General features: G+C 35.8%; 1 protein-coding gene across 14 annotated transcripts in view; it reads left to right on the top strand.

Moving 5' to 3' along the window:
* Positions 1-16,388, top strand: part of Tanc2 (tetratricopeptide repeat, ankyrin repeat and coiled-coil containing 2) — a 314,497-nt gene that overhangs the window by 146,269 nt on the left and 151,840 nt on the right. For 9 of the 14 annotated variants that reach the window (XM_052756535.1, XM_052756531.1, XM_052756534.1 and 6 more), the window contains one exon: positions 12,581-12,691. The exons of the other annotated variants lie outside the window; for them this stretch is intronic. In XM_052756535.1, the coding sequence (XP_052612495.1) occupies positions 12,581-12,691 (111 nt within the window). The remainder of the gene's footprint in view (positions 1-12,580; positions 12,692-16,388) is intronic. 14 annotated transcript variants of the gene reach the window in all.

The raw sequence follows: 16,388 nt of genomic DNA, 5'->3' as shown, positions 1-16,388 counted from the left end.
TTCAATTCAAAATACAGGAGGTTTGTCAAAACCCCAAGAAATACATCCAAGCCAAGTCAGTGCCTACACTTTGTGTGTCACCTCTCTTGTTATCACATTACCCAGTGTTTCATACTTTTATGCAATCCTTACTCCTACCCCTATACCAGTCCTCTCTGGTGTAGTGCTCATCTTGTTCCTCTGGCTACCTTCCTCCCATGATTTGCTTTCTAGCAGAGAAAGCAATTCAGCTTCAGACCCTGTTTTTCTTGTCTACCAGTCATCTACCTATCCTTTTTCTTGTTCTCTGCGAAGACGATACCAGGGCTTCAGAGACTGAAAAGCAACTTTGCCCTCTTATAGGACTGATAATTTCTGACTAATGTTCTAAGGTCAGAGAAATGTGATTCTTGAGCCAGAGTTAGAATTACTCAGTGTTCTTTGGTGTGAATTTCCTATTGTGACTAGTAACAACTGCACATTCCAAAAACAAGCCAGAAAGTTATTGGCATTCACACTTAATCCTTAGAAATGTCTCCATAGTCCTTTCTGCCCATGGGACAGGATGACTTTTACTTTTAATCTATTAATTTTGAAAGGTTTTAAATTGACACATAATAGTTATACATATTTGTAGAATACACTGTAATATTTTACTACTTATATACAGTATATAAGGGTCAAATCAGGGTAATTGGACTATCTATAACCCACTACTCATCATTACCTAGTGTTGTGAATATTTAAAATCCAACTACTTTGAAATACATAGTTGTAATCAGTTATCCTTGGAACACGTGTGCAGGAGCACTTTTTTGGGCAAGCATGTGTGGAGGCCAGACGTTGACACTGGAACTATCTTCCTCAATCATTTCTCCTTATTTTTAGAGACAGGATCACTAACTGAACCTGGAGCTCACCATTATGGCTAGAATGGCTGGCCAAAGCCTCTAGAATCCCCCTATCTCTGCCTCCAGAGCTAGGATTTAGGTATAGACAACCATGCCCAGAATTTTTACTTTTGGTGCTAAAGGTCCAAACCCAGAACCTCAAGCTTTCCCAGCAAGCACTTCACCCACTAAGCCCTCTCCCTGGTCCCTCTTTTAGCTTACTCTTAGCCAGTTTTGTTCTAGTACTGGCACAATGTTCATGCTTACGTAAGTTGTAGCAGTTTCTACCTCTACACTGAATAATTAAAATCTTCAGATAACTTGCTTAAAGTTTTGGAGAGGGAAAAAAAAAACAACAACAACAGTTCTGAGCAGCCAGTAAATGACAGGTGCTTATCATGTACCTTGTTATTATTCAAGTCTTTTTCTCTCAAGTGTAGGAAAAACTATTTCTTCAAGGAATTTTGTGTAAATTTACCCAGTTAACATATTGTTAGGCACTATTAATTGTAAATGCAGAAGGGCAAACAGCAGTGTGACTGCATTCTATATGATTCTGAGTTCTGTCCTGAGATTATCTGATAGCCCTACCTATAAAGTGTATATACTAGTGAAGTTTGATTATTCATATGCAGTAATAGAACAGGAAGAGTTTATACTTCAGATTTATAACCTCAGGATCTTGGGTTCTAATATGTAACTTAGCATACTTTTAAATCACTGGTAAAATGTTCAATGATTTTGTTTTTAGCTTTCTTGTGTTATATAAACAAATTGCCTCGAACATTCTGTACTGTAGAAGACATTTCACACAAGTACACTTGGTACAATATATATTCTGCTAAAAATAATCTTTATCCATTAAATACCAGTTTCTTATTTAGGAGCAAAGATAGAGAAGCAGAAAGAACTGATCCAAGAACTGTGAGCAAATTACTTTTCGCAGTTAGATGTTGTAAGTAATCTTCAGTAAGGTTCAGCACTCTGACCAGTATCTTAAAAGTTACTATGTATCTTTCCATGTTCCTCCATTGCTTGTGAACACATCACCACCACCACATCATTATACACTATAAAATGTCTAGTGTTGAGCCTATAGTAATGTAAGACATTATACTGATTTTACAAAGATTAATTCATATAAATCTTTGTGATGACCTTGAGAAGTAAGTGGTGTTTATTATATATGCTATTACTAAATAATGACTCCTATATCCACATTTCAGTTTCTGTTCTAGGGATAGCTCAGTCTGAGGCTTTGGGTGACATTATATAGCTTTGAAGTCTGTCTAGTGATCTGAATAATAAATATCAATAGCTTTTTTTTTTAACTGAATCTACCTTTTACCCTTTAAATTTAATTCTCGTAATGGAGAGAGATTTTTTTATTGCTCACATTTTTAAGATAAGGAATCTTAAAAAGTTGAAAAAGTTTAATAATTTGTTGAAGACCACACAATAGTAGGTCATGTAACACAAGTCTCACTTTTATTTGTTTATTCTTGAAACTCAGTCTTGCTACGTAGCCATGGCTGATGCTGGGATTACAGGTGTCTATCACCAAGTGAATTTACTTGCTATCTTTAGAATCTGCGTGTTCCTTTCACAAATCACGTGCTTCATAGCTCAGGGGATGGCTCAGCTGATAAAAGTAGGGACCTAATTTCAATCTTCAATACCTACATAAAACTAGACACATAGTGTATGCCTGTAATCCCAGTGCTGGAAAATTGGAGACAGTAGGATCCCTGGGGCGTGATGGCCAGCTAACTAGCCAAATGGATGAACTCCAGTTTCACTGAAAGATCCTGTCTCAATGAGGTGGGAAGCTATTGAAAAGGACACCCAACATCAACTTCTGGTTTATACACACACGTGCATATGTGTGCACAGAATGAGTACCTACTTGTCCATATATATGCACACAGACATATGTTTGGGAAAGTCATCAGTTCTTTTTAGATGTTGACATTAATATTTTATATAAAATAGTAGGAAGGCCATATGCTATAAAACTTTAGAGGTAGGATCTCTGATAATTTTTAGTTACACTATTTCTGTTTTGTGCATTTTGTGTTATCCTCCACAACAGTTTGCCTTTTGCTTTGTAATGTCATGTAGAGATAAAAAAATTTACATCTGATTTCTCCTTGAAATGAGAACTTCTGTTTAATTTATTCAAGGTTCCATTAACTTCAGTAATTGATGTCTGTTGGAATGTCTTAAGATTTTGCAGTCATTTTTTGAGCAGCTTTTTTTTAGCACCATGTTGTCTTCATATTTATTGCTTATATGTTCTGTCTGTCTTTGTATCTAGTATATCCTTTTGTGTGGCACAACATAATTGTACAAAAATATAACATGTGTACCAGAGTCTTGAGTACAGTTTAGAACCAACAGTCTTCGTCAGCTTTAGTTACTAAAGGTGAATGATATGAACAGATCTCTTATACCTCCAAAAATGTATAAATAAATTTAAATAAATATATAAAATTAATTTATTCAACAAATAATATATCTGTTCTGTGCTTGGCACTGCTGAGGACACAGTAGTATATAAGACAAATAAAGCTGTCTCTTGTCAGACACATTCTTCAATAATAAACAAAAATGCAAGTTGAAACATCACAAGAGGCTCTTCCCAGTGTGATGATGCAACTAATGTTAGACTTGCCTTCCCACAGGAAACAACTGTTTTTGGACACTGAGCTGTTTATAGCACGGTTACATAATCACCGAGTGAAAGGATAGGGCAGGGGTCAAGATCTAGGTGCACCTTGGTTTATTGCCTGAATGTATTCCATGGAGAGATCTAAGAATGACAGTCCTACTGAGCTGAGGAAATGAAGATGAGAGAAGAGTGTCAGAGAGAATACAGCAAGGACTTCCAGGCTCTAAAATACTAGTGGAGAGTACACTGCACAGAGGAGTAGTATTAATGCTGGGCATGGGGCTCACTCTCTAATCCTAGCACTTAGAAGGCTGAGATGAGAGGCAGGGCTGCATGGTATAGTGACAACATCTGTAGCAAGTGACAATCTGTTCTGTTGTATTAAGTCACCGTGGATGAGATGATCATGTTATTTCAGTTCTTACCTACCCAGCCAGGCCAAGACAAGGAGAAACATGATTGTACTATAGCTGTCTTAATAGGACTTTGTAATAGAAATATATTTTTATAAATACAAAGGGTAAAAATGAGCTTGACAGACTTCACTGTTTGAATTTGAATATAATTATACTTAGATAATTTGAATATGCAGCATTTCATTGAGATGGAAAATTTGCTACTTCCCTGTGAATCTGGTGTTAGCTCTTATTCTTCCTGGGTTTTGAAAGGACTACTTCAATTCATGTGCTTCCCTTCCCATCCCTAGCTCTTCATCACTCTGTTCTTTCTTTCATTCTCTGAAATGAAATACTTATTTTCTTATCTGTCTTTTATTTTCTCTCTCATTGTTACAGGAAACACATTTTTCAGATTTTCTTTCTGTGTGAGGTTTTGTGAGTTACCATAATGAAGCTTTTTCACACATTTTTAGACATTTCTAATCCTAGCACAGTTTAGAAACAGAATTTGAGAGTCCACTAATCAATCTAATGCTTTCAGGAATGACTTAATGATTTACTCTTGATTTAACAAAGTAACTTTAGCTTTTCTGTGTTGAAGCATGTAAAAACACATTCAGTCTCTACTTTCTCTTTCCTCACTTTTGACTTCTTACTGTGCCATCAATGGGAAAACTATTAAAGGTATGTAGAACTGGATTGGTCCTCTTACTAGATGGCAAGGAAAATTAACAGAGTGGGCTATTCTGATTAGCCAAACAACTACTTTGTTCAAATGACTTAAATCTGTTCATGTGGAAAGTTCTTTAGCTTGCTAATTATGTCTCCCATTTATACCTGATACTTCCTAATTTTTTTTACCTAACCAATATCCCAATCATGACTATGATATGTTATTCTTTTTTTTTTTAATTTATTTTAATTTATTTTGCAATATAATTCAGTTCTACATATCGGTCACGGATTCCCTTGTTCTCCCCCCTCCCGTCCCCCTCACCTTCCCCCCAATGTTATTCTTACTATGTAAGAATATTTCATTAGTTGTATCCTTCATATTAGGTACCAGTTTTGTTGTTATTGTTTCTGGCATCATGGATCAAACCAGGGCTTTGTACATACTAGAAAGTCACTACCAAGGGCTACATACCCAGATTTCTAGTTACTTTTTTGGGGGCATGGTGTACCAATTTAAATTCAGTTGTGAACACGTGCTTTGTTCACAACTGTCTTAGTCAAAGTTCTATTGCTGTGAAGAGACACCATGACCAAGGCAACTCTTATAAAGGAAAACATTTCATTGGGGCTGGTTTACAGTTCAGAAGTTTAGTCCATTATCATCATTGTGGGGAGCATGGTGGCATGCAGGCAAATGTGGTCCTGGAGAAGTAGCTAAGAGTTCTACATCTGGATCAGCAGGCAACTAGAAGAGAGAGTGAGCCACTGGGCCTGGCTTGAGCTTCTGATACCTCAAAGCTCACCCTTAGTGACACATTTCCTCCAACAGGCCACCCCTGCTTCAACAAAGCCACATGTCCTAATCTTTTCAAATAATGCCACACCCTGTGTGTCTATGGGGGCCATTTTCATTCAAACCACCACAATAACCCAACAGAGAATGGGCATAAAATGGAGAATTAAATTGAGTTTCCCTATTAAAGTACAGTTTGGTATGATAAAATTATTTATCAGCTTTGTTCATTTGGCTCAGCATCTTCACAAGTTTTTGCTATACCTGCTTACAACCATACTTGTTTGTAACATTTTCTGGAATTCTGTGCTCCTGTTTTTAGGTTATTTTTTAAAGATAGATTTGTTCTATTTTATGTAAGTATTTGTCTGAATGTATATCTGTACACTACATGCATACCTGGTACCCACAGAGGCCAAAAGACGGTATCTAATCCCTAGAGTTAGGTTAGAGTTATAGATGATTATAAGCTACCGTATGGTGCTGAAAACACAACTCAGGTCCTCAGAAAGATCAGTAAGTACTCTTATCTCCTGAGCCATCTCTCCAGCCCTTAAACAGGTTATTTTATTTTTAAAAATATAAGTGACTAGAGAGATGACTCAGTGTATAAAAGCATTTGCTGCTCTTCAGAGTAGCTGAGTTCCATTCTTAGTACCCATGTTGGGCAGCTCATAACTGTATGTGACTCCAGCTGGCCTCCAAAGGGTGCACACCCATGAGTACGCACACATACACACACACAGCATACACTTACACAGATGTATATATGTAAATCAAAATAAAATAAAAATTTAATATAAGAAAATATTTTATAATCAAACTGGAAAATCAATGTGTACCATAAATAGAAGATCAACTAGATAGATTCATAAAATTTCAAGCAGCTTTAAAAGCTAAACTGTTAGTCTTAGTTTAAAATGAGGATTAGTTGGTATTAGTGCTAATTTAAAATGTTCTCCTTGTCATAGAAGGATTGACATGTAATTAAAGCGAGAATTACTTTATAGCTATTTAATTAGTTATAATAGGCCTGATACCATAACAGCCTTAAAAATCTTTGTGATTTCATGCAGCAAATGTCTATTTCTGATTTATCCAACAAGCTTGAACAGCTCTCCAGGACAGTTGAATCTGGTAATAAGTGCAAGATAGTTAGTCTTCTAGCTCTACTATCTCGGCATGAGATTTGCTTCATGATTTTTGTTAACAAGGAAGAGGCAGACTATAAACTTATGTGGAGGCTGAGTCACTGCTGTCTATTTTCCAGAGTAGTCACATAGTCCTTCTTAAATTGCATAAGAACTGCAAGTCATAATTGCCCCTGTGCTTAGAACTGAATGGAGACAGGATCTTGCCTGCCATGCTGTGTACTTTCATGATGCTCACTTCCATTTTTTTGAATTAGCTAAAAACATCTCATAACTCAATGTAGTCCAATAATATTGGGGAGCAATATTATAAATGAAATAATCTTCGAAATAAAAATACATGTAGATTGTTTTCTATGATTTAATTGCTGTGGTCCTTCATAAGAAGTCTTGTGATTCTTTTGTCCCATTTTCAAAATAGGGTTAAGAGTGTTCTTCATGAAAGAAATGTATGAAGGTCAAGTGGATTTGGGTAAATGTATAAAGTAGTTATCTAAGTCTTAGTTGTCATATATTTGTTGCCTAGCTTTTTTGAAAGCATCAGTCATTTTTAGAGCTATCTATCTGCAGCTAGAATCAGGCTCTAAAGCAAAGTTTCATATCACTAATAAAGAAGTTATATGTAAGTCCCAATCAGAAATGAACTCCTTCCTGCTGGCCTTTGGTTTGTGTGTTGGACTCGTAATGCTAGGGCTCAAAGTCGTGGCTTCTTTCCTATTAGGTAAATATTCTACCACTGATCTATACACTTCCACTGTTCTTCCTAAAATGAAATTTACAGCTGAAATGTTTTTCTACCAATGAAATATCCTTTTATTTTCATATTTGGAACAGGGTCTTATAAAGGCCAGGCTAGCCCTCAGATTCATTATGTAGCCAGGGATGGCCTGAAACTCTTGGTCTTTCTGTTTCTATCTTCCAGTTGCTGAGATTATGTGTGTACTAATACAACTGGTTGAAATATTCTTAAAAATTTTGTTTTCTTACGTTCCATTCTCTTTGGAGTACCAAAAAGTCTCAGACTATAATTTAGAAAATATTAAGAAATTCTGTAAGAAAACTATCAATGGGTATTATGGTGGAAAACAATAGTTTTTAAACTTTAGGGTCTAGGGCTGTAGCTCAGTGGTGAAAGTGCTCTGGGTTTGATCCACAGTACAACAAAAATGTTACAAAGGAATGGAAAACACTTTTTACTTGAACAATTACTTGGCAAGACTTTTAAGTTGCATACTGTGATATCAGTATTCATTTCCTATGCACACTGTCATTTTAGCCACATGTACTACAAATAGCCTGTTTTTCTAGGTCAGTTGTTCTTGTCTCAACTTCTTCCTTAATTTTCTGAAAGTGTTTTAAAGGTGTGTTGTTCTTACTTTTAGACTTATTCAGTTATTGTAATCTTGACAACTCATCCAGGATGTAGGTACTGTTTTGAACTTAGATTGACTGTAGGCAACATGTGTGCAGGGATTTTAGCACTAGGAAAAGCAGAGGATGGAATCTGGCTCAAGCTTTTGGTTTCAAACCCTTCTCTGTCCATCTTTTCACTGTTCTGCTTCTGTGTTGTCTTCCTCTGCATGCTGTATCTTGAAATCTTGCTTATTTTCCATAACTGTAGCCTTCACCATTCCATGTCTCCATAAATTATAGGTGAGCTGTTATTTCTAAGCATCTTGCTAAGTATTTTTCATGATTAGAATTCACTGAGACTCAACAAAGTTCTATGACTGAGAAAACTAAGGCTTTGTAAATAATCGGTTTCTTACTAGTAAGTGCTAGAAATATGACCTAGACCTTTCAAATGATTATGTTCCTTAAATCTATAAGCATTTTCTTCAACCTACATCCTCAAACTTAGATTTCCTGGTAGCATAAGAGTCAGGTTCCCAGTGTTGGTTCATATCACTTCTCAGAGCAACAGTTTCTTGTCATCACTTCCATCATGACAAAATATCTGATTTGAGTTTTAGTTTAATTTTACTCATCCAATCCAGTCCATTTTCATTTGTTTTATTTTTGGTTTTGATCAGGTAAACACTTGATGTGCATTCCTCTTATGTATTATAATCATGTTAGGTAGCATTTTTTTTCTTTTTTGCAAAGAAATCTATGCAAATTCAGGGCTTTCAAGAAAACATCATGCACTATCTTTGACTTATACTTTTATGTCCTTTACCTGACAGTGTTATGACTTTTGGTCATCCTGTCCTTTCTGTGATTATGCTTCCTTTGTTTTGTTGACTTGCAGATAACACTAGCTGTTAATTACTTAGATCTGATCACCATTATTATCTAACATAATAATTTAGCCAGACATAGCAGCACACACCTGCCATCCCAGAGCTCTGATGACAGGCAGGAGGATCACTGCAAGTTTAACGTCAGACTAATCTAAATGGCAAGTTCTAGGCCAGCCAGGTCTAGAAAATGAGACCTTGACTCAAACAAATCAATAATTTAACCCCCTTATTAGACAAATGAGGTAGTGATGAGGGTAGATAGTAAAATTCATTAAATATCTACTAAATAAAGGTACAGAGAAAGACAAATGAAATACCCATTGTGAGCTTTAAAGATAGCCTCAATTTCAATTCCCTGAGAAGGGAAAACAAGTCAGAGTGACTTTGAGCTCCACAGAGCTGATAACTCCACTTGCTGGAAAAGTATCTATTTTAGAAATAGGTTTCTTTTTTTTTCCTCTTCCATAACCAATGCAAATTCTGGTGTATACCATTGTCCACATTGCCTTTGTAGTCTTCGGCTATTTGCATTTTTCTGTATTCTCTAAGACCATGGTCTTTCCCCTTGACTCCATCTCATAATTCTCAAACATGCTTCGTTCCTCCCCTAAGTTCTTCTAGTGTCCTCAATTCCTTTCTTATATCTTTATCTTAAGGTGCTAGTCCTGTCCATTACTCAAACTTTATCATAAAACATATTCCTAGATTTTTTTTATACTAAAAACTCCCTTGATCAAGAACCAGTGCTGTCTTTGTCAGAACTCAGCAGGTGTAATAATTATTCTAAAGCTAGGACTGTGATTTAATAAAATCCTAGAGAAGGACTGAGGAGCTTGAAGAATAAAATTGTCGGCTGAATAGATGGCTCAGCAGTTAAGAGTAACAAGCATCATCCCACAAATGCCTCTGACCCCAAACAGATCCAGTGCCCTTTTCTGGCCTCTGCCACATGCACAGGCACACCCCCCCCACATAATATGCACACATTAATTAATTAATTTCTCTTTATTAAGCAATGTTATATAAATCAAATGTCCTTATTTTTTAATGAGTTGGGGATATAATGAGGTTTGGGTGTTTCTTACTAATCCCATATATATAACTCGTAAGATCTTCATTTCTGACAATGGTTTTTTTTAAACAGGCTTAAATATTACACTTGTAGCACAGGAGAAATTTTTCCAAAGTTTACTTTTGGGTAAGAGCCATATTCTTAAGAGTTAGTGCTCCTGTGGAGGCAATGACAGGCTTTATGTTGTGCTTTTAGCAAGTACTTATAGTTTATGTATATACACTAAGATTTAAATTGTGATTTTGTTGTTTGTAAGTTTTGACATTTAAAAAATATCTTTAATTCTTTCATAATTGATAGTTTTTATACTCCAAAATAATAAAGGAGAATTTTAGCCATTTTAATGACAAGGACTTTTTTACAGTGACTTTTTTATAGCATCTTTTAGGATTAACTTTGAATCCCTTGGGGAATCAGTAATGGATAAGGATTTTGAAGCATATGAAGAAACTTTTGAAAAACAGTAGTGTGATTCTACATATTCACACATCTTAAGACACCTATAGCTATAGCTATGGGGCTAATGTATTCAAGTAAATTCCACATCCAACCGATCTTTCGAGTGCTAGCGCTATGTTAAGCACTTTTATCTCATTAGACTGTAATATAATTCAGTTTGAAAAGTATCACAGCTTTCCATCAAAACATGACTTCATTGTAGAACATGTGGCCCATGCTCCCATAACTTAGTTTTCAAAGGTTTGTGTTCTAGGCTTTTAGGAGGACACCACATTTTTTTTTTCCCCTTTTCTATTTTAACAAAAAGGAAAAAAAAGAAAAAGGTTATAACTAACAAAAGAAAAACTATATACAAAAGTACAATGACTATATACAACATATACAAGTAATAAATGTCTAAACAATGTCTAGTCCATTTGTATTTGACAAATTCAGAGAAAATAATTTCATTATCTATCCTATTTTGTTAAGTCCAAAATGTATCTAATTCACTTTCTATCCTAATTAATCTTCAACTATAACTAACCAACCCCCAACTATAACTAACTAATCTTCAACTCCCTCAGAGACCCAAGAAGGAAATAATATTAGCTAACAAAAATAAAAACAGAAAGTGCATGCAAGCAACTTCCAAAAAATTTGTGAGTTGACAGAAACAGCCATCTGCCTGGACAGTCACCTGAGGTTTCTCCACAGTGTTGGGGCATCATCTTCAGCCTATAGGCTTAGCATATCTGACAGACTCATTTGTGAAGTAGGATGTACACAAGGTCGACAGTTCAACCTCTGTATACATGACATCAATCATTAAATTCACTGTTTCAAAACGTGAAAAAAAAAAAAAAAAAGAACACTGGTTACTCACTCTTTTAGAGAACTTGGGTTCAATTCCCAGCACCCACATGGCAGCTCACAATCATCTGTAACTTCAGTCCCAGAGGATTAGATGTCCTTTTCTGCTGTCTGTAGGCACTAGATACTCACATATTGTACATATATTTATGGAGGCAAAAAACCCATGTACAACACAGACACATATGTGGATATATAATAAAATAATAATAATAATAATAATAATAATAATAATAATATATATAATGTATAGAATCCTTTTGAGTTAAAATTGGAAGAAATAAAAAGCTTCTTTATACAAGAAAAAAAAAAAAAAAAAAAAAAAAAAAAAAAAGAAAAGTATCACAGTAATCCACCTAATTTCGACTTTTTAAGATATTAAACTGATTTTTAAAAAGATGCTTAATTTGAATGTAAATCAGTAATGCATCTTAACATACACACACACACACACACACACACACACACACACACACACACACACCACTAAATAATAATTATATGCCCAGTTGGGCAAAGTGGTACACACCTCTAATCCAAGCATTTGGGAACCTGATTTCAGGGCTAGTATGGGCTATATAATAAGACTCTATCACAAAGATTTTGAATATGAATTTTCAGTAAGTACAACTTCATGAATATACTAATATAATACTGAATGATTTTCATGGTATGGAATGTTACTATTCTATAGATTTCATGATTAAATTTGTAACTAAGACATATCTCTTTAGTATCAGTGTCAAATTGGCATTACCTACTTCATATTTTAGTATCCTAGCATTGTTGACTTCTTATATTAAAGGCTGAGCAGTTAAATGATTTATTTCCTTATTAAACTACATCAATATTTAATCACACTTTTAGTGTTTATCATGGCTGGGTATCAGAGCAGTTCTTTCGGATAAATTAAACTTTTTTGTTATAGTTGTGATTGAATCTTAAAATTTCTTTCAGTACTTTCCTTAGTTAATATTCCTATTTTATGGCATAGAAAGCTGAGATATGAAAGTTCTTTCTTTATAAAGAGAGGAAGTGACCAAAGGTAGTAGACAATTACAATTTATGCTCAGACTTTTGGATAGTAGACTTTAGCTTTTCCCATTTTCAGTGACTTTTAAACAAGACCCATCTCCTGTATGAGGAATGCAGTTAAATTTTTTTTTTCTGGCACAAAAAATAGGGTAACCTGATCTGAGTCTGACAGAGTGTGTCGTTCATTTAAGTGCTTCCATCTGTTGCCTGCTGTTCCCCTTACTCATGACCCCTCTGTGTTTCTCTCTTTCCCTTTCCTTTTCCCTTTCCCTCTGTTCCTCTTTCCTTTTTCTCACCCCTCTTCTTTTCTACCTTCCTTTCTCTTTCCTTCTCTCTCTATCTCTCTTTCTTTTTATCCTTAGCCCCTCTGAGGAAGGCAAAGTTTGTTGAGAGCCCACGAATTCCAGAGTCCGAGCTTGGCTCCCCAACCCTCACTTCAGCTCAGAAACTGGACGTGGATGCATACTGCCCTGGTAAGCATGCATGCAGTGTCTGCTTTGAAAAAGGGAGGATTGCATCCGGCCCACCCAGCAGAGCAGTGCTTTGCATGTATACTACTCATAAAAATGTGTTTTTTCTTGCGTCTTATTATCTATTCTCCTAAAAGAACATAGGTTTTTACTGTATGTCTTGTTTTTATTATTGATGAGAGTGAGTATTTAAAACAGTTTCAAAGATAAGTTTCAAAATAATTTTGGCAAAAGAAATTCTCAGGATTATTTTTGTGATTTGAAATAATTGAAGACATGTTATTTTGGCCATGTGCAGACAGGAATGTTAAAAGTATGTGTAAGAATTCAGTACTGTACTTTTTAAGCTTGACATGTGCCTAATTGCTATGAAATTCTGGATAGTTGCAGAAAACACTTTGGATAATAGAAACATTAAACTTGAATTAGATACCTGAGTTTGACTCCTTTTGGACACTCACTTTTACAGATAACCTCCTCTTGTGAATGGCCTGCAAACACATGTGGACTTCACTAAAACCCTTCTTGTGTGGGAGCCAAACTGAGACAGGCTCATTATCAGTGCTTAAATTCTCTCAGATTTCAGTGAGTTGCCTGGCAACATCCTTTACACACTCCTTAAAGTGACTCTATAGAATTGTGTCAGAAACATTCACAGCTCTGGTTGAAAATACAGATCAGAACAGTAGTAAAGAACCTTGAGATACTTGTTTTTAGGTCTTTTGCTTATTCCTGCTCATTAAAAATTGATGTTAAACCACTGTGGGGAAAAAACCCACTCATCTTCCCTCCACTTGGAGTGAGAGGACAGAATGATTCTACTTCAAAATAGGTGTCATTTTCTGATCTGAAATGTCAGGGTTCTATATCTCTGAAGCCAGATAGGACAAGTTTATATAAAACAGTAGAGGAAAACTTGGGCCACTCCCAGATCAATAAAACATATTTGACTTTATGAATCCATTTTGAATATTGAAAGACCTCGGGGATTTTATTCTTAGACTGTTCTTTGTTAAGTCAGTCATAGTTTTGTATTAAAAACCAGTTTCTGTTTCCCAGAGCAACAGAAGCTCTTTGGGTAGCACTGCACAGGTTCTTCGTCCCTTGTGGAGGTACACTTCATAGTAAAGGGTATATTGTACTTTGCATTTATTTGTAAACTTCAGTGTTATAACATACAATAAATGCTGAATTCTCTACTGATTTTCCTAAGTGCCCCTCTTGACACTCTTTCTACTCAGTACTCTCTTTTTTTTCTTCCCCTCTCTTCTTCTCCTCTCTTTTATACCCTCTTTCTTTTCCTCTTTCTGCTCCACTCCTTTGATCAGGGCTCTAACCCAGGTTCTCATACAAGCCAGGCAAACCCTCTACCACTCAACTATACTTCTAGCCCCCTCAGAGGCTTTTCCTTTTCTAGATTGACAAGTCAGAATGACTGTCAGGGGAGCCTAATCTCCTTAGCACCATATTAATTATATCACTAATCTAGTGTAGCTGTGGTTCTGGTCATGAAGCAGAGGAGCTGTGACTTAGGAATGTCTGTGCTAAATCACTCAGGGCAGTCCAAGCAATGTGATTATTTATGCATATTTTCCACAAGCATGACTTCTTTGTTGGTAGAACCAAACTTCAGTTAAGACTTTAGAACACCAAGAAGACTCAGTGATGCCAGAATGCTTGTTACAATGCTTTGTAGGCTTTCCTTTTATAATCTGAAACAGATTTATAGCATAGAAACTTTGTACTGATTTGTTCTTTTAGAATAATGTTTTTAGATGTATCTAAAAATAAGTTTTCTTTTGAGATGAGAATGTAACATGATACTTGAAGATAGTATTATCTCTAGGTAGTATCAAGAATTAGCAATAAACAAAATAAATTAATGAGTACATATCAAACAAACTTGAGACTTACAGAAGGCCACCCCAGAGTACAATACATTGTCATGCTGACTCCATTGATTGGAAGGTTTCCGAAGCAGCCTTGGATCTGAGATCTCCATGACCTTCTGCCCTCCTATCTTCACTGTCTCTCTCTCTCCAGAAGAAGCACAGGGACAGGCTTCTCTGAAGTTGCATTATCTGCCTAAAGAGAGACTCTCTGACAAAAACAACTCAGTTATCAGTAGTCCTCTCTAGGGAATCTCACCAGCCAAGAAGAGTGACTGTCACAGGAAAGGAGAATGAAGGTTGACACAGTGTCTAGTTGTCAACTAAACATTGTCACAGGGTTCCATTTATTCTTCTGAAAGTCTGTTTATCTTTTTAAAAAATAATTTACTGGCCCTAAATTGTCCACATCATCTCTCCTCTCTCCTCTGTGAAGAGGGACTATAAGCATATTGATATTACTGGGCATTTTGGTACTTGGTTTTCTGCCTAGCATGCATGCAATACGTTTGCCTGCCTTTTCTATTAGCCTGTCTATTGTAGCCTGTTTCGTAGACTCAATGATCAGAACTTTAGAGAATAGAAAGAAGGGGATTTTTTTTCTACTTTTACAAAACAAGTATCAAATACATGGGTTTTGTAATTTTTAATGTAAGATATGCTAACAAAATGGGGTATATATTATTTTATATTTATATATAATAAAGCAGTTAACACTGATGTTCTTGTCTACCTGTTGTACTCATTGCCTGTAAAATTTGGGGAACTGTCTCATAGAAGCAACAGTTGTAAACTAAGGTTAGAGCAGTGGTTCTCAAATCTTAACAGGTTTCAGAATTACCAGACCTTGCCCAAAATGCACATTGCTTAGGCCCATCCCTAGAGTTTCTGATTCAGTAAGTCTGAGATAGATTGAATATTTGCATTTCTTAACAAATTCCCAGGTGATGGCAAAGCTGTTGGTAGATGTTTCATACTTTAAGAATGAGTTGGTATTAACTCTTCTTTGAAAATCTGGTAGAATTCTGCGTTGAAACAATCTTTTAATGATTGTTTCTATTTCCTTAGGGGTTATTGGTCTATTTAAATTGTTTATCTGGTCTTGATTTAACTTTGGTATGTGGTACCTATCCAGAAAATTGTCTATTTCTTTAAGACTTTCCAATTTGTGGAGTACAGGTTTTTGAAGTATGACCTGATGATTCTCTGGATTTTCTCGTTGTCAGTTGTTATATTTCCCTTTCCTCGTGCAGCCTTGAGGCAGGGGGACGAGCTTGGACTTGCCCTCTACTGGATGTGCCTCCCCATGGGAGGCCTTGCCTTTTTGTGGGTGGGAGTGGGGGTGGGTTGGAAGGGGGAGGCTGGGGGGATGAGAAGGGGGAAGAGGGGGATCTTTCATTGGTGTGTAAAGTGAATGAAAAATTTTTCTTAAAAAAAAAAGTCAGTTGGTGTAAAGTCTCTTGGACTGCTTACAAATGGTGCAGTAAACAATGCTGAAAGCCTGTGGGGTTTATTGTATTACTCTTGACTTCTTGGGAGTAGTATTGTTTCTATACATTTTAAGTCAGAAGAAGATCTTTTGTGTCTGAAATAAGGACATACATATTTTTCTTGGTTTGTCCATCTGTACCTGGCATCTCTATACTTCTATATTTTCTATGTAGTTCTTCATGTGAAAATAAATTCTGAATCAAGCAAGACTAAACCATAATGTTTAGTCTACAGTCTAAGGAAAGCTATTTTATGATGTAGCTGTTGATCTAGAATATTTGTCTGATAAATTGAGTGCTTCAGTCTATATAGCCCTAGAG

Source organism: Peromyscus californicus, unplaced genomic scaffold, assembly GCF_007827085.1.
Source record: "Peromyscus californicus insignis strain IS unplaced genomic scaffold, ASM782708v3 Scaffold_3__1_contigs__length_106647218, whole genome shotgun sequence".
Taxonomy (NCBI): Eukaryota; Metazoa; Chordata; class Mammalia; order Rodentia; family Cricetidae; genus Peromyscus; species Peromyscus californicus.
This window is presented reverse-complemented; position numbering and strand designations above follow the sequence as displayed.